Genomic DNA, 18164 nt, shown 5'->3' on the forward strand with positions numbered 1-18164 from the left:
CTTTTTTTCATTATCAGGATTTTCAATATAATTACTTTAATGCCCACAAGTAAGGAATGTGATGGAATTGGAAGTAGATTGCTTTGTGGAGGGGAAGGATGGGATAAATCTAATGCATGCTTGGAAGAATTGGTGAGAAGATGCACAACCATCCAGAAAATCTGCCCTGAGCAGATGTGATACTTTGTTCAGTACAACTGCCCTTTCTTTTAAAGAGAGGATCTATTAAATACAACAGTGTCCAAAGCTGTTTGTTGGAGCTCTTTGCTCTCCCTTGGACACCAAAGCTCTTCCCATTGGAACGTGCTCATTTCACACAGAGTAGAAGTGCTTCATTTGGCCCTCCTACCTCACATTCCTCATGGAATTACCTTTATTTGAGAGAAAGCCTTGAAATCCATCATTTTTCCTTGACAGAAACTCGTGTTCCTGAGGTTCCAAGCTCCCTGCACGTCCGTCCCCTGGTCACCAGCATCGTGGTGAGCTGGACCCCCCCGGAGAACCAGAACGTGGTGGTGAGGGGCTACGCCATCGGCTACGGCATCGGCTCCCCCCACGCCCAGACCATCAAGGTGGACTATAAACAGAGATACTACACCATCGAGAACCTGGGTGAGCCAGGGGGATCCCCAGCCCTGCCCATTGCACCTCCTGCAGCCCTTGTCACAACCCCTTCCGTGCTGAGCAGCAGCAGGGGCCTCTCGTTCTCCGGCCGGAGCTGCAGAACAGGTGGCTTCAGGCAAAAAAAGGAGCTAAAATGTCACCAAGATTCACTGGCAGCTACTTGAAAAGGAAAATAGATTCACCCCTCCACAGAATTCTCCGTGGTGGGTAAAATAGCCTGAAAACCACAGAAATATTAATATTGAGAAGTTCCGTAAAATCAGAGGTTGGAGTCATTTTGTAGTAGAGCAGCGTAAAATGATCATTTTAAATTGTTTTTCCTCACTGCTCTTCTGGCTGTACTTAAGGGAGATTTGCTGTGACTAGAGACTTCCACTGATGAGAGCTGTTGTGTCCCTGCCCATGGCAGAGGAATGAGAGGAACTTTAGGGTCCCTTCCGACCCAGACCAGTTTGGGATTCTTGGAACACAAACAGAAGGTCTGCACGGAGACTTGCAGTTCAAATTAGGTCAAGTTATTTCATATATTTCAGTTAAAAATTAAAATACTGAACAAAGAGGGTATGGAGAAGCAGAAAATAGGATTCATTTGATATTCTAATCTCTTTTTTCCCTTTAGACCCGAGCTCCCACTATGTGATCACCCTGAAGGCCTTTAACAACGTGGGGGAAGGGATCCCTCTGTACGAGAGCGCCGTGACCCGGCCCCACTCTGGTAAGGAGCAGGGGCTCTTCCCAGTCCTGCATAGCTGCTGGAATGTGGTGGTGTGGGATGGAAGAGTCTGGTTTGTCTGTGCCACCCAGCGCTCCCCATCCCTTTAACTGGCTGCCCTCACTGCTCAGGGATTGCCTCACTTGTCTCACATTAAACCAGCTAAAACTGGGGCCATTTGGAAATTACAGAACTTACCTGCCAGCTGCTGATAGATGTTCTTGTTCCCAACATTAACATTATGTGAGCCCAGAGCCTGGGGGTGCTGTTCTAAAGGCACAGCCCTTGTTTTGGGGTTTAGGGGCAAATACAGCTTTTTTGGTGTTTTACGCTGAGATTTTGAATATGATGTGTGTTTGCTTTATCTAAGTCTCACTCTGCTGTCACTTACACCAAAAAGTTGGTGGAAGTTCTAATTTTGAAAGAGTTTAAGCAGAGGAAATGATTTGCAGGTGAGGTGTTGCCATGTGAGGACTCGCTGTGCTCCCTGGTGACACCACTGAGGGGTTTGCTGTAGGTGCAGCACTTTGGTTTAGTCCTGGAGAGCAGGACTAAAATCCTTAGAGGTTTTCTAGAGGACACTGGAATTGCAGTTTCACAGTTACTGTATATTTGTCTGATACTTGGCACTCGATGCCCATAACATGCTTTAAAAGCTGCTAGGAGCTCCCTGTGTGTGTGAAGTGACGTTTCCCCATCCAGAGGGAGTCCAGCTCTTTGTTCTCCTCGTTGTTTTCTGGAAGAGGACTCAGTGGACATCCTGAGGAAAATGAACTTAAAATGGCTGTGTCTTTGGGGTTCTCAGGCCATGGTTGAGGGCACTGCACACTAATACCATTAAGTATTATACCAGCATGTCTGTGTTGTCTTACTGTCTATAGAAGGGAAGAGATGCAAGAGTGATGTTATTGACCAGTCTGATGTCACCTATTAACTCTGGCTTTTCTCTCTTTTTCTCCATTCCTCACCCTCCATCTCATTGCACTACCCTGCATTTCCCCTTTTTTGTTTTGGTTTACATTAAAATGCCACCTCCTCCCGTTTTAATTGTAATCCCCGACTCCTTGCCCATCGATTCCCCAGACACTTCCGAGGTTGATTTGTTTGTTATTAATGCTCCATACACTCCAGTGCCAGACCCGTCTCCCATGATGCCCCCGGTGGGAGTTCAGGCTTCCATCCTGAGCCACGACACCATCCGGATCACGTGGGCAGACAACTCTCTGCCCAAGAACCAGAAGATCACGGACGCTCGGTACTACACAGTGCGCTGGAAAACCAACATCCCGGCCAACACCAAGTACAAGGTACTGGCTCCAGCGGCTCCAGCAGCCTGGGGGTCAGGGACAAGGAGTTCTGAGGTGGCAGCTGAGGGTAAGAACACCCTGCAGAGCTGTGCCAGGAGGGGCAGGATTGTTCCAGGCTGGTTTTGTGTTCTGTGGGTGAGAGAGCTGGAGCTGCAGCTGGTGGGAGTGGATGGAAGAGCATATCCAGAAGGGTGTTCTGCTCCGGAGCCAGAGGCACAGGGACAGTTGGACACTTGGAAGGTCTGTGTTAGTGACTCTCTGCCTCTTCCCCAGCCAGCAGAGAACCTGAATTTGGGGGTGAGTCTTGCAGGGAAAAGATTGACTCTTGTGGTTTTCAGTTCCTTTTACAACCTTTTCTGTTCATGCCGAGTCGATAGCGAACCTTTCCTCTGGGAGCTGAATGGATGCAAAATACACAACAATAACTTTATGATGTCCCTGCCTTCCTCTATTTTCATCTGTTTTGGTTTGGAAACTGGATTTGGGGTTTCAGTTTTTTTAGTTGGTTGGTTGGATTTTTTTATTAATTTTCAGGGTTATCTGGAGGCCTCAAAGGTGTTGACTGCAAATTTCACATTTGCAATGAGGCTCAGAGGAACTGGTTGTTAAAATACCCAGCCAGTGGAGTCTCCTTTATGTTCTTGCAGAGCTGTCTTGTTATAGTCCAGATTTATTTTTTTTTTATTGAAATGAAAGGATATTATTATAAGTGTATTCCTCCTTTAAAGGCAAGCCCACATTCCTGAGTCATGTGCAGAGGATGTCTCAGGAGTGATTTAAAGAAAGCTACAGTTTCTGTAGTTAATTGCTTAAAAAAACCCCACCCTCAGTGGTAAATGAACTATTCCCACCATTCCTGGTGCTGGTGGCCAGTGGGTGACAAGTTTTATTGTGGACCAAAGCCAATATGTAATGATGGAATATAGTTCAGAATCACTCCCTGTAGAAAGCATTTGCCTGAAAGGACAGAAGTTTGAGGGTCTTTGCTCTAACCCACATCCTGCAACTGTTCCACAGCCTTGGGCACAGAAACTCTGTTCTCCAGGATCCAGAGATGCATCTGTTCAGCACAGGATGGTTTCATCCATCCCTCTCATCCTAATGGATGCTGGGGCCATTCGTTCAGATTTTCTCCCTTTGCCCCCTGTTTCTCACTGGCACTCCCAAACTGCTGCTGAAGGAGCTCTGTGCTCCCAACACAAGTGGTTCCACCTTAAGGAGCCTTTTTTTCCTCTATTTATACAGGAGTTGTGTCAATCTGGAGCCTGTAAACACAGGAACAGATGGGATACAGTTCCTAAAAGGCTCCACTGTGCTTTGAACCGTGTTGCTGCACCAACATGGATCAGTTTTTCCAAAGAACCTTTGGACTGGGGACTGGGGGCTGGGGTTGTCCTGCAGCTCCCTGGGATCCAACAGTCAGCTCTTAAGCAGAACCAAAAATATTAAACCTTATCTTGGATCTTTTAGGTAAATAAATTGTTCGGGGTACTATTTATGGAGAGTGAGTGGGGTTTGGTACCATGGGATAGGCTGGGATCTTAAAAACTGGGAGTGGTGTTAAAAAATAGAGAAAGCAGAGAAGTCTGAGCCTCTAACTGGGCCCTGATGTGTGATTTACATCCAGTGGGATGTGCAGGGAGACTAAAAGATTACCATGATTCAGAGCCATAGGGAAAAACAGAACTTAACCTGTGAAAGGAGCTCGGCTGCAACCGGGAGAGACCAGGAACTATAAACTCTGGAATGTTCCAGTGCTGTTGGAATTCCCACAGGCATTCCAGAGAGGAAGAGCTGGTGTGCATTTTGGGGGTAAGGCAGCTCAGAATGCAAGATTTCTTCTTTGGACTTGTCGTTCCCTTGCTGTCCCAGGCCAAGGGCTTTGCTCCCTCCTTTCCCAGGGAGCTGTGCCCAGTCCAGCTTTGTCACAACCCATCAGCCACAATCCATTTCCTCCAAAGGTACTCAGAGTGTGTACCAAGTGAAGGTTTCAGGTTAATAGAGGATTTAATTTTAATTCATTATATGAGCCCTTGATGACTGGCCACCCCTGTGATGTTGGTGAACGAGCAAAATACTTGGCACAAACCACAGTCATCCCTTGGATCACAATTCCTGGACTTCCACCCAGGGTAAGAGAAAAAGGCTCTCCCTGATACTTGACAAATCAGGGTTTTCTCTGAAGAATTTGGACTGTGTTACTCACAGATCCCCCAAGAAATGTGCCTTTACCTTGAAAATTAAGCTGGAGGTGTTGTTTCTGGAGGCAGTGGCTGTACCCAGTTGTTGGCCCTGTCAAAGACTGAAACAACTCTTTAATTCCATGTTTTGATCACTGCAGGTCAAGGTAAGGAATATACATATCTGTAAATACACCTTCCTTTTTCTTCCCACAGCCTCCAGTGCATTCTGTTGATGTTCAAGCCACGTATAGCAAATACCAGATATTTAAAAGCGGCCAAGTTACAAATTCCACTATTTATATATAACAACCTGCAGTGTTAAATGAACTTAGTGCAATTAAATTCACTGCTTATTATGCTTAGGTTTCCCTGTGGATGAAGTGTAAAGGACAAAAAGCCCATCCAAATGAGCCTGGAGTTCTTTTTAAAATACAGCCAAAAAATCAAGTGTGCAAAGACTTAGTAAGATCTTCTATAATAGAAATTCTCTATAGAAATTCCTACTTAGAAATTCTAAAATTTCTGTTCAATAAATGTGTAGTTTTTGTGTGTGATCCTAGATAACCATTTTGTTCTGGAAAAAGTCTACATGTTAGTAAGGCTTCGTTCTCTTCATGTCTTTCTAGTGTATCTTTAGTTGATTGTTTATTATATTTAAGAATGTCCTGAAAATTCTGCAGGAATTTGGGAGGCAGCTCCAGGTTTCAATCAGGATTGTTATTAGCTGGGCTTATTGTTTTCCCCAGTTAATGAAATGCTGTAAATTAACCCCCCAGGTAAACAGTGATTTAGCCACTGCATAACAAGTGGGCCCTGGACCTTGTATTGCCTTTCTTAATTTATAATTGACTGCTATTAAATCTCGTGCTGATTGCAGGAAGAATCTCCAGTTGAGGGTAAAACAACTGCACGTTAATCCTTGATTGAGGAATTTACATGAGAGAGGAGAAACCTCCCGGAATTAATGGCTGTGGTTATGGAAATGTTGGAGACACCTGAGAGCTGTGGCTGATGGCTCAGCAGTTCCTGACACTTGCCTTTCTTTCAGACTGCCAATGCCACCACCCTGAGCTATTTGGTGACGGGGCTGAAGCCCAACACCCTGTACGAGTTCTCGGTGATGGTGACCAAGGGCCGCAGATCCAGCACCTGGAGCATGACAGCACATGGGACCACCTTTGAACTAGGTACTGCTGGGCTTCTGGGAGGGCTGAGCAGAAAGAAATCAAGCCAGGTCTGCCAGCTTTCTGGTTTTTAAATGATTCTGCTGGTGATATTTGCTGGGGGGGGGCTGTTCTGAATAGTTTAGTCAGAAATTCTGATTAAAAAAACAACAACATACTTCAAAATTCCAAGGGATGATTGCATGCAGGAGAATTTACATCAAATTACAGAGGAGTGATGAATAATGTACCACAATTCATGGGCAGGAGAGAATAAAGTGTGTGCTTGAAACATCTCAAAAAGAGCACATTAATAGCAAATACAAAGAAAATACTTCAACTAATAATAATTAAAATTTGCTATGTGATGATAATTATGACAGAGCGAGGACGTGCATGAGGCAAATGAAGACAAAAAAATCACAGTAGGAATTAAGACATCCAAATGAGCCCTAAATTCCTGTTCAGAACAGAAAAGGGTTTGTAGCTGCCAAGGAAAACCTTGGGCCCACGGAGTAACTGTGAGGGCCAGACCCTCTCCCCTGACCTGCCCCTCATTAGCTCTTTTTATCCTGCAGTGTTAAATGAACTTTGTGCAATTAAATTTGCTGCTTATTATGCTTAGGTTTCTCTTTAGATGAACTGTAAAGGACAAAAAGCCCATCCAAATGAGCCTGGAGTTCTCATGCTAAGTTAAAATACAGCCAAAAAATCAAGCGTGCAAAGAATTAGTGAGAGCTCCCAAATGTTCTGTAACAAGGCATGAGAAAAAGCAAAACCTGGATAAAATCTGAAATCTCTGAACTTACTCTGAAGTCCCAGAAACCATTAGTGAGCTTCAGTGGTTTTTGGAGGGAATTCCATGATGTGGGACCAGCTCTGGGCTGAGGCTCCTTTCCCATCCCAGTGACTATTGCCAGGTTAAAACACTCTCTGCTATTTTTGCTGACACATCTACAATCTTCACCCATAACTCTACACCAAGTGCAGGGACTATAAAATTTGCAGAGATAAAGACCTTAACAGAGAATTTGAATCTCAAAAAGCACACGAGCAATGATGCAGGAGGTCTCGTTGCATTTAAATAGGAAATCTCAAGTTGAAGTGGTTGTAAAGAATATTTGCAAATGTGACCTAAAAACTTGGGAACTAAGAAAAAAAATTTAAAAAAAAAACCAGGCTAAATATATTTTCTCATAAAAGATATTATGATTTGTATGACTGGCCAAATTCCTCAGCTCATTATTTTGGAATATCCTGAGTAGCACCATTGTGTAGGACTTGCTCCTCAACTAATGATGAAGGAAAATATGGGATCCTGGACTCAGTGTTAGTGATTTCCTGATTTTTCTTCCTCTGAATCTTCTTTTTATGTATTTGGGTTAATATTTACAGTAACTTTTGGGCTTTGGCTGTCCTGATTCCCACCTATTCCTCACACAGGGATACCAGGTGCCCATCTCAGAGGATGGAGGGATGAATTCCTAATTGGTAACTTAAATAAAGCTCTTGAAATGCAGGAAGCACTGCAAGCACTCAGGGCTACTATTATTGTATTAGTATATCCAATATGCAAGGTGGATTTACTCCAAGTTAACCCAAGGAAAAAGGTTGGACAGTCGTGGTCAGCAAATATTTCTGCCTTTCAGATGTTTCTGTGGTGCAGATTTCCTTCCAAATCACAAATAATCCTTCAGGAAAGTCAGTCAGCAATTGCAGATTTGAAATTGCTGGTGGATTTACTTTGCTGATTTGGATTTAAATGGTAAATTGGCATTTCTGGGGTCACAGAACTCAAAAGGGGTTGGGTTGGAAGGGACTTTAAAGCCCGTCTTGTTCCACCCCCTGCCCTGGGCAGGGGCACCTCCCACTATCCCAGGTTGCTCCAAGCCCTGTCCATCCTGACCTTGAACACTTCCAGGGATGGGGAGTCCACAACCTCTGGGTCTCAGTCCCACCACAAACCTGAAAATATGGAGATATTTCATGTGCCTACCTAAATAAAATGTATTTCTTTCACATGATTTTTCTGATGACCAAAGAAATTCAGGTGAGAAGTCAGTGACCCTGGTTGCCCAAAGATCTGTGTTTTTGGGAACACCTGGGCTCACTCAGTCCTGAATCACAGCATGTGGTGACAGCAGTGCCTTGGGAAGGGGGAGCTCCATCTGGGAAGGAGGTGCTGCACTCCGGGTCACCAGTGAATGGAGTAAATCAGTGAGACCCCGACAGTAGGTGGTGGATTCATAAAACTAACATCGAAGAGAACAAACCAAAGTAACTTGCATTCATATAAAACAAAAATCCAGGGTGCTGAGGGTGTTGTTTGTACCCCGTGGGACTGACAGCCGGGTTCTGTGTGTTTGCAGTGCCCACTTCCCCTCCCAAGGACGTGACCGTGGTGAGCAAGGAGGGCAAACCCCGGACCATCATCGTGAACTGGCAGCCCCCGTCTGAGGCCAACGGCAAGATCACAGGTGGGCAGGGCAGGGGGGCAGCCCAGGGGGTGCTGCATGACCCTGGGGCCGTGTCCCACCCTCCCCTCAGCCCAGGGCTGCCCAGAGCTCTGTATCTGCTCTGTCAGTCTCTGTTGCTGCTCAGATTAATTATTTACTTTTGTACCTCGTAAAAATATATTAAGATCTAAACTAACTGCAGTGGGAAATGGGAGTGGAACCAGAAATATAACTGGAAGTTTAAATATCTCCATAACCTTTGCCTTCCTCAGATTGTGCTGTTCTAATAGCAGGCCTCCCTAAATTGTCCGTAATGCCCCTGGCCCATCAGTGGTTTATTTAGGAGAAGCCATCCCAGTGCTCTTTGTCATCTTAGTGGCGTTTTTGTGTCACAGAACAGACTTAAAGGCAGTTTATTAGTCCCCTGACAGAACCATTAGGAGTAAACTGTTATTTGCCTTTAAGTGCATCACTGCCACGTAGGATAAATCACTGTACAGAAAGTGATAATTCCTGATTCCTGTCCGTAATTTCTGTTTGGATTCCCATTTCCAAGGGCTTTCTGAAATAATTCACTTCCGTTTTTCTTTGTTTTTATGCCAGGTTTTAAGCTTAAATCAGATTTTAATGGCATATTGTTTGCAGAGTATGGTTTTGGGTTTGTGTTCAGAATTAACCACGGTGCAGGATCACCTGATTAGGCAGGACTGGAGCCAGGTTCTGCAGAGGAGACTGAATTGAATTAGATCCCTTGGAAAAGGCAACAAAATGTTTCCTCTTTGTGGGAAGGAAGGTTTGAGTGGAGAAACAAGAGCCTTTATCTGAAGTGCAGGTGAAAGGACTCGGCTGGTGGTGGCCAGTGAGGGGCCTTCAGGCAGGGCAGGCACAAATATCCAACACCGAGGGCCCTCAGGGGAGAGGGGGAAAAACATACAGAGACCAGCACTTACCTGCACATGGCAAATGAGCAAAATGATCCCATTTTCCTGGGAAAAAATGCCCTTGCAGTGTCTGCTCTGAAGTGCAACCTTAGTTATCCACATAGGTTGAACAAAAGCATTCAGTGCTTATTAGTTTGTGCATAAACAGCAGGTTAAAACATCAAATAAAATAGTAATTAACTGGTAAGTTTGAGTGCACCAAGCATGAGCTTCCCTTTTCCAGGGAATGAGGCAGTTTTTGGGATGTGGGGGTCGAGTGCCCTCTGGTGGGAACAGCCCCGGCTGAGAGACAGCTCCAGGCTCCACTAATGAGTCATTAACTAATGAGTCATTAACTCTGTGCATTGAGTAGTGCCATAAAAACCGAGGGATGATGTCATTCCATGCCCTGGGCAGCCTGTCTGTGGAATACGTGGCTTTGCAGCTCCCATCTCCCTTGGATGTGGTTGGGATGGATTTGGAATACTGAGCTGGGCCAGGCTGGGTTCCTGATGTGCATCGTTAAACCTGCTGAATAATTAGGACAGTCATAAGTTAACTCACTACTTGTGCCACTATAGTGCTTTGAACTGTCACTACATATATATATATATATATATAAAAATTAAATATATGTGTGTATAATATATATTATAGATGTAAAATACTAAATAAATATAAATAATATAAAATAATATAAATAATAATATATAAATATAATATGCACCATAAGTATAATATAATTTATAATATTTATAATGTATTATATTTTTGTAATATAGCATATAGACAATATAAATTATAAATAATTAATCATATATATATATACACCTATATTGGTTCAAGTATATATTTTATGCTGAGGCTTTGTGTTTGGTATGTAAAAAAAAGTTATAAAGCTTTTACTTCATGTTGATTTTTACAGTTGTAGTGCCTTTCAATAACAGAACATAAACTCTTCCCATACCTTTTTTTCCTGGGTTGTGCAAGACAACCTCAGTACTCTTCAGATTATTGTCATCTTTGTTAATACACTGGAAAACACTGTTTTGTGCATTAACACTTGGTTAATACACTGAAAATAAAATAATTATAAACTGCTGAACACATGTTGCTGAGCTGTGCATGAGAATGTTTTGTGGTTTGAACATTATTTAAATAATGTATTATAATAATATATTAATAATATAATAGTAATACTTTGAGGATGTTTTGATAACAACAGCATTATCTTATTTTACTTATAATGAGCAGCTTCTCCATGTGCAGTGAACAGTGCTCAGAAATTATGTTGATATTTTAAAGGGCTTTTTTCCTCTCACTGTATAACAGATGGGAAGGGTGGCTGGTGTCTGGATGCATTCTTAATCTTGGGAAAAGTGAGAACACCCTTAGCAACCCCCTAATCCTCGTTTTCTGTGCGATCTGGTGACTGTCCTGCTCTTCCCTGGGAACAGGATACATCATCTACTACAGCACGGACGTGAATGCCGAGATCCACGACTGGGTCATCGAGCCAGTCGTGGGGAACAGACTGACCCACCAGATCCAGGAGCTGACCCTGGACACGCCCTATTACTTCAAGATCCAGGCCCGGAACTCCAAGGGAATGGGGCCCATGTCAGAGGCCGTGCAGTTCAGAACCCCCAAAGGTAAAGTGGCACCTGGATCCCGACAGCTCCTGCAGAAGGACGAGCACCAGGAGCGTGCAGTCTGTGCTTACACTGGAAAAGGCTGGAGTTGGGCTGGAGCAGAATTCCCTGTTGGCTCACTCTTGCCTGGAGTTAATCCCTGTGCAGGTGGTGCTCAGCTCTTTGGTTCATGGTGCTGTGACTGCTCTTGGATCCTTAGTTATGAGAAACCCAGGTTTGGCTACAGTGACACTCCAGGACTGTGTCACATCTGCTCCCTGGGACTGGGGTGGTGCAGGGGGAACTCATGGGACACAGCAGGCTCCTGAATCAAGAACTGATGGTGGTGGGTAGGTGGTAAATAGTACAAATTAGAGATAGCTTGAGAAAGGTACTCAGAGGGGAGAAAGAAAAAGTTATGAGTTTATCATCGTGGAAACATATCATAGGACTGGGATGGAAGGAACTTTAATGATCATCCAGTCCCAGCCCCTGCCATGGGCAGGGACACCTTCCACTCGTCCAGGCTGCTCCAAGCCCTGTCCAGCCTGGCCCTGGGCACTTCTCCACGTGAGTATTGGTGGTCAGAAAGGAGCTGTAGCCAGTCTGCCTGTGCTGTGTGAAACTTGAAATTCTGTCTCACTCTTCAAGCCTTATGATCTCTCTTGTTTTTTCCTCCCTGTGCTTGCCCCATAGCTGAGTCCTCAGATAAAATGCCCAATGACCAAGGTAAATGAACAGCCAACATTTCTCTTCACTCCATCCTTCACCCATCCTGGTTTTGCTGTCCGTGTGCTGTTGCATTTTCTAAATGAAACAAATATCTGCTGCTCTGACTGGAAATGGGCGAGTTCCTGTTGTGGTTTTAAGAGTGGAAGAACTGGGAGTCCTGTGTGTGGGCTGGTGTTGGGAATATAAAGTGATCTCTGTAGTCAGGGGTCCCATGAAGGGCCATGTGGGTGGGGACCCTTCTGCAGGGATGGGCCATCCAGCCCCTGCCTGTTGCTGCAGGACCTCGGCACGAGGGGGTGGAGATCAAACGGATTCTGATTAGCACAAGTGCTGTTTGTGAGCTCCACATCCAGGATTGTTGTCATAAGAAAGGCAAGGATGCTCATTCTGGAAAGGTTTGTGCAGCAGAGATTCTGTCTGTCGGCTCCTTTGGAGTCCAGGCTCTCCTGAGGAGCCTGGCATTGGCTCCTAAAAGCCTTAAGGCTTTCAAATGTTTGCTTGGAAAATGGGAGCTTTGAGGCTTCCTACATGGAATTATAAGGTGAATGTCCCAGGGCTGTTCTAGCTTTCTTCCAAATAACCTACAAGCCCAATAAAAAGGGAAGAATTAGTCTGAAGGGATGAGTTTAAAAGGCTATTGGCAAACAACTTAGACTTGCAATTAGAGAGATCCTAAAGGGGCTGAGAGGGTTGGACTTGGCTCTGCAACTTGTTACTTAGCAGTAATTTATTAAATATGCTTTTACTCCTGTGCACCAAATACTGCTGATAGGAGGGGATTAGGGAGGAAATTCATATGCAGCCCCTGTGCCAGAGGTGGGAGCTGGGATCTGGGATCTGGGCTGCCTGGGGGTGAGCAGCTGCTCTCCCTGACACCATCTGTGCCCAGGTGCAGCAGGAGGGAACTGGGGAAGGTTAAAAGGTTTTAGGGAAAAGTTACTGTTTTCTATTCTGCCGTGTTCTAACCCCATTTCAGCAGAGACCTAAATCTTCCATCCATCCTAAAGTAACTTGTTCTTCTAGTAACAATTTGATTAATTCTTATCCCATTATTTATAAATCATAAAAGCCAAGAGAGTTTTGTTTCAGAATTCCTCTTAGAACACTCAGAGATTATAAATCATGGCAGCAGCTTAAGTGTAGGAAAGGAGAAGGTGGAGGAAATGCAGGAAAGGAGCTGAAGAGCTGCTCTGTGACAGCATCACTGAATTGGGACTCTCAGGAAAGAGCCAGCAAGTTCCTCAGGACTGGGAAGGACCCAAACTACAATGGGTTGATTCTCTGGCCCTGATGTTTCTGTCTTTTTTTTCTCTCCCTGCTTTAATGTTTTTCTTCTGTACTAAGCACATGATGCTGTTTTTCCACACACTTTGGTAGCACAGAGCTCGTGTCAGAACTTAGTGACAGTTGCTGTCAGACCTCAAGGAGTTGCACTGGCCTAGGCCAAAAGCAAAGATTAAGGTCTCTGATCCTTGGAAAGTCACACACATTGTGTGGCTGCCCGTACCTGGAGATTCACAAGCTAAATAAAAACCAATTCCAAGTAAATGCTGTCCTAAACTGTTCCTTAGAATAGGTTGTACTGCATAAGAGATGGACTCTCTGGAATTTAAAGGTTTAAACTGTTCACCCATGGTTTTAAGAATTGATACTGAGAAGCATCTTGGTTGGGTGCCTAAATTTCATCCTGAATTCCTCAGGGTGTTCCCGGGAGGATGTGAGCTCTGGGAGCAGGTGCAGGTGGCACTGTACATCCTCTCTCTTCTTCCCTGTTCCCTGATTTTATGTCACCTGTTAAACTCAGGGGCATAATTTTCCTTCTCTTTCCTTGTGTTATTAAGGATATTGAACTACCCTTGGCCAAGTACAGGTCTTTGCAGAACTCATTAGAAACGTTCTTCATGAATAATGATTTTTCAATTCTAATTCTTATTCTTATCAGTTAATGTGTAGTTCATCTTGTTAATGGGTGCCATGTTGCTTTTTTATGATGCTGTTTTAACAAAGGATTGCACAGGACACAGTGAAATGTTTTTGGAAAGCCTAAATGCAGTATATTTTATATATATTATTCTATATCTGCATAATTTCTGTTACCAACTATGTTTATAGTCTGACATTTAGTTTTTTGAAAATACCTGTTTTCCATAAAGCAGAAAGATGGGCATAAAGCAGGAACCATCTCCTATCCACCCCCTTTTCCATGGTCTCACCTGTGTTAAGGCTCCAGCTGCTGCACTAGAAATGCTCAGGGTGTCTAACTGTCCTTCTAAAATACTGCTGGTTATTTTTATTCCCCCATTCTCCCACAGCTTCTCTGGGTGGAAGATCCAGCAGCTCCTCAGTGCCAGGTTCAGGGATCCAGAGGATTCATTTAGGGTTTTTTCCCATCTTTTCAGTGCAGGTTCTGTGACCATCCAGACATAAATATATCAAACATGAGCTGTTTAAAATGCTGTAAAATTCTGTCCTTGCTGCTGCAGGATTATTAGTGCAGTGCTTCAAAAGGAGAGCACTGGGTGCAGGGTCCTCTCTGCCCTGGCAAGTGCAATGTGTCTTTTTCATGGCACATTTGTCCTGCAATACATCTTTTCCATCATTATAGACTGGAACTCCTGCTGTACACACAGAACATTCCTCCTTATTACCCTGCCCAAGTTTAATCAGAATTCCTGCTGCTCCCTTTGGCTGGTTTTGCCATTTGTCTTGATTTCAGTGACTAATTTACAGGCTCTGACTTGAAGTTCACAGTTTCCATTTGTTACACATCCTTTAACACTTATTACTTCTTGATTAAAGGGGATTTTTAACTGAAAAAATCCTTCTCCTGGTTGGGAAACTGCCAAATTGCCTGACTTCTTGGTTAGGTTTGTTGGGGTTTTTTTTGGTAGAAAAATGTAAAAATGTGCAAAATATTCTGGATTCCTGCAACCAGAGGGATGTTGTTCTTTGCACCTTGCTGAACGTTTCCCCCCCTATAGTATTCTTCTCACCAATTTCTGCATTGAGTGCATTTTAATGAAAGCACAGAGGGAAAGAACCAGGGTTTGGATGTAACTAATGAATTGGTTTCCTCGGGTTTCACCAAAAACAGTTTTGTGAGGCTTCGTTGTCACTTGTGAACAGAAGAGAATGGGGCTGAAAGCAGGTTTTTATGGATAGGCTGGGCTTTAATATTACATTTACTGTGTTTTGGATCCTCCACTTACTTCCAGTCTCCCACACTGGCTGTAATGGGGTGTTAGGAAAGGAAACCTGGATAATTCCAGTTTCAGGATGATTAACTGTCAGTCCAGGTGTGGCAAAGCCCTGTGCCTCAACATGTACCTGTGCATTGCTGCAAATGATTTTTATTATAATTTTTCAAATGACTATTAGTAGAGGCTCCCGAGCTGAGTTAGGAAAAGAATAACTCAGGAAACAATTGAAGAGTTCTTCTGGAGAAGTTTCTTTTCTTGGAGAAGTGCAGGTGCTGTGCAAAGACAAATCATGTTGTGGGGAGAGAAAAGGAGGGGAAAACTGTTCATGGGGGCATAGAGAAGTTTTAAAAGAAACTTAGAGGTACTAAAGTGTGTGTGTGTAACATTCCAACATATCCGGCCTTTTCAGCCTCGGGATCTGCAGGGAAGGGAAGTCGCCCAGTGGACTTAGGACCAGACTACAAACCCCCCCTTGGAGGTGAGTGTTGCTGCAAAGCTTTTCTATTTCCACGTGTTTCATTTCCCTTTGGTCATATTAGGAACATATTAGGAAGGAAAAACCTCCTGTTCCTCCTTCCCCTGGTTGCTGTTGGGGACACCTTGCCCTGAGGTAACGCTCAGTAGTGTTTGATAAAATTATTCTTTCAGGGCAAAGTGACCCCTGTAGGATTCTCATACTGAGTGCAGTGGTTTCTGGCTCCAAGGGGGTGCCTGTGGTATGGGGGTTTTAGCAAGATCCCAGACTAACTCTCCTTAGACTAACTGTTGAATTTCTATATGGTAACTATTTGGGTAGGCTGAACTTAAGTTTTGATAGACCTGGTTGGGGATGGATCTGTAAATCCTCTTATAGCTCAACAATTGTGTAGAAACACAGGTGGCAAATGACAGAAAAATAAGCACTTCCCAGAGATCCAAGCAGACCAACCATCTCATCCTGCCCATCTGTAGGATGCCAGACACCTTTGGTTTGCATTCCTTGCTTTTTCTATGGAATAAATAACCCCTTTCTCCCATCTCAAACCCTCACAGGCAGTAACAGTCCCCATGGAAGTCCTACCTCTCCCTTGGACAGCAACATGCTCCTGGTGATCATCGTGTCCGTGGGGGTGATCACCATCGTGGTCGTGGTGATCGTCGCCGTCTTCTGCACCCGCCGCACGACCTCGCACCAGAAAAAGTAACAGCCCTTGCCCTGCCCTGCCTGTCCCACCTCATCCTGGCACCTCATCTTTTCTTGATCATGCTGTAGTGTTTATTCCTTGAAGTCTTCCAGGCTGTAGATGGCAAAGGTCCGTTTTTCCTAATCCACGTTCCAGAGTTACAAACCATCAGGAGTCCACACTCAAACTGGGCAATGCTCTCCTGTGTCTCTGCACCTGCCCCTCTCTCAGGAGAAGCTGCTGTTTAAAATATTGTTTCCAAACTGGAGCCAGTCCATCTCTTTGGAGCTGGGAGAGCTCCACAGCTCAGGCAGCTTCTCACTCCTGCTCTCAGCACGTCCTTCACTGTGTGAAGTTGGTGTACAAGCTGTGCATGATAATGTCCAGTTTTTAGACAGATTACTGGAGTGGAATCTGAATCAGGTGCTGGACTCCTTAGGAAAGTGCTCCAAAATCCATAATATAGGTGTGTACCTGGAATTCTTCCCTCGTTTAGAGCACCTGAATCAAGCCCACAGCAGCAGTGCTCCCACTTAGAGGCCCCTGAAGGTTCTTTCTGCAAGTTCTTTGAAAGACCAGAGCTGAAAGCTGTATTTTAAGTTTGAAAAGATGCTGTTATGCAAAACAGATTTTTAAAAGCTAGGCTTGGAAGATAATCTCCACTTGCTTTGCTGAAGCTGAACCATCCTGCAAAAATGCAAGTTGTTCAGGAGTGGGAGCAGGGATGTGGGAATGTCTGGCAGCTGGGGAATGTGCTTGGGAGAGGGCAACACAGATGGGCCTGTGCCCCAGAGATGCATTTGATTTTCAAAGAGCAGAAACAGCCCTGTGAAACCTCAGTTTCTAGATGGCACCTCCCTTATATAGCAGCCCCCAGCAGTGAGTCACTCCTGCTGTGTGCCAGGGGGGTCAGGGCAGGACGTGGGAGCACATCTGGCTGGGAGTCACCTCTGTGGGAGGCTCTGCCCACTGGTACTGAGCCATATCTGAGCCAGTTCTAGCAGTTGGGTCACCCAGAGGGAACACCTTCCCCCAGCCTTGTGAGGAGCAAGTGTGGAGGACAGTGCTGGAACCCTACATTTTCCCAAATTCCACCATCCCAAATCTCTGCCTCACCATAGGTTCCTGCTGCTGCTGTTCAACAGCCATGAAAAGCTCCTCAGTCTGAGCAGTGCTGAAAGTGATGTTCCTGTCATTGATCCTCAGTGTTCACCATCCTGTTGGGATAACTGGCTGCTTGCTCCCTCCCTCTCCAGCTCTTGCTGGAGCTGAGCCTGGTGCAGGGGCACAGCGTGGTGCACCTTCACTTCATGGTTGGAATGTTCTCTTAACAACCACAAGCACTACAAACTCAAGTTTTGTCAGTGCAGGCTTGGGCTGCAGAGCACAGGGCTGCAGGATGTGGGACCGCTGGGGACAAATTCGTGGCACCAGAGTTGCAGGACGTGCTTTGAGATGTCGGCTGGGCTTGTGTGCAGAGTTCAGAGCGTCCTGCCCGGTGGGAAGGTTCTGCTCAGGTGGACACAGGATCTGAGGGAAATCCTTTCAACAGGTGAGGCTGACACCTAAGAACATCTGAGAACATCTCCTTTGTTTTCCCTCCCAGGAAACGTGCTGCCTGCAAATCAGTGAATGGCTCCCACAAGTACAAGGGGAACTCCAAAGATGTCAAACCTCCTGACCTTTGGATTCATCATGAGAGACTGGAGCTCAAACCCATTGATAAATCTCCAGATCCCAATCCCATCATGACAGACACCCCAATCCCTCGCAACTCCCAAGACATCACCCCAGTTGACAATTCCATGGACAGCAATATCCATCAGAGGCGGAATTCTTACAGAGGTGAGAGATCAACAAGTGCTTTGGCCATGAGGTGTTAAATACATTTGACTCTGAGTGGTGAAATCACTTTATTGAGATATTACTTAGTTACTCTCTTTTGTTCTCATTTTTCAAGTAGTGAATTGGGTTTGTTCCTAGTTTCTAAGACTCCCTAAAAAGGATGGATCACATGTTGTAGTGAGGAAATTGAGTGCCCAGGAGTCAAATCATTATTTTCTCTTGGTAAAT

At 44.7% G+C, this 18164-nt stretch overlaps 1 protein-coding gene across 9 annotated transcripts in view; it reads left to right on the forward strand.

Annotated features, from left to right (window-relative positions):
* The window catches only part of NEO1 (neogenin 1), a 170140-nt gene that overhangs the window by 141405 nt on the left and 10571 nt on the right, over window positions 1-18164 (forward strand). For 5 of the 9 annotated variants that reach the window (XM_032699811.1, XM_032699806.1, XM_032699814.1 and 2 more), the window contains exons 15-24: window positions 418-612; window positions 1244-1339; window positions 2420-2643; window positions 5875-6013; window positions 8359-8466; window positions 10823-11017; window positions 11693-11725; window positions 15338-15406; window positions 15961-16108; window positions 17698-17936. In XM_032699811.1, the coding sequence (XP_032555702.1) occupies window positions 418-612; window positions 1244-1339; window positions 2420-2643; window positions 5875-6013; window positions 8359-8466; window positions 10823-11017; window positions 11693-11725; window positions 15338-15406; window positions 15961-16108; window positions 17698-17936 (1446 nt within the window). The remainder of the gene's footprint in view (window positions 1-417; window positions 613-1243; window positions 1340-2419; window positions 2644-5874; window positions 6014-8358; window positions 8467-10822; window positions 11018-11692; window positions 11726-15337; window positions 15407-15960; window positions 16109-17697; window positions 17937-18164) is intronic. The other 4 variants (XM_032699808.1, XM_032699813.1, XM_032699807.1 and 1 more) reach the window with 2 other exon arrangements.

This window comes from Chiroxiphia lanceolata, chromosome 12 (genome assembly GCF_009829145.1).
Source record: "Chiroxiphia lanceolata isolate bChiLan1 chromosome 12, bChiLan1.pri, whole genome shotgun sequence".
NCBI lineage: Eukaryota > Metazoa > Chordata > Aves > Passeriformes > Pipridae > Chiroxiphia > Chiroxiphia lanceolata.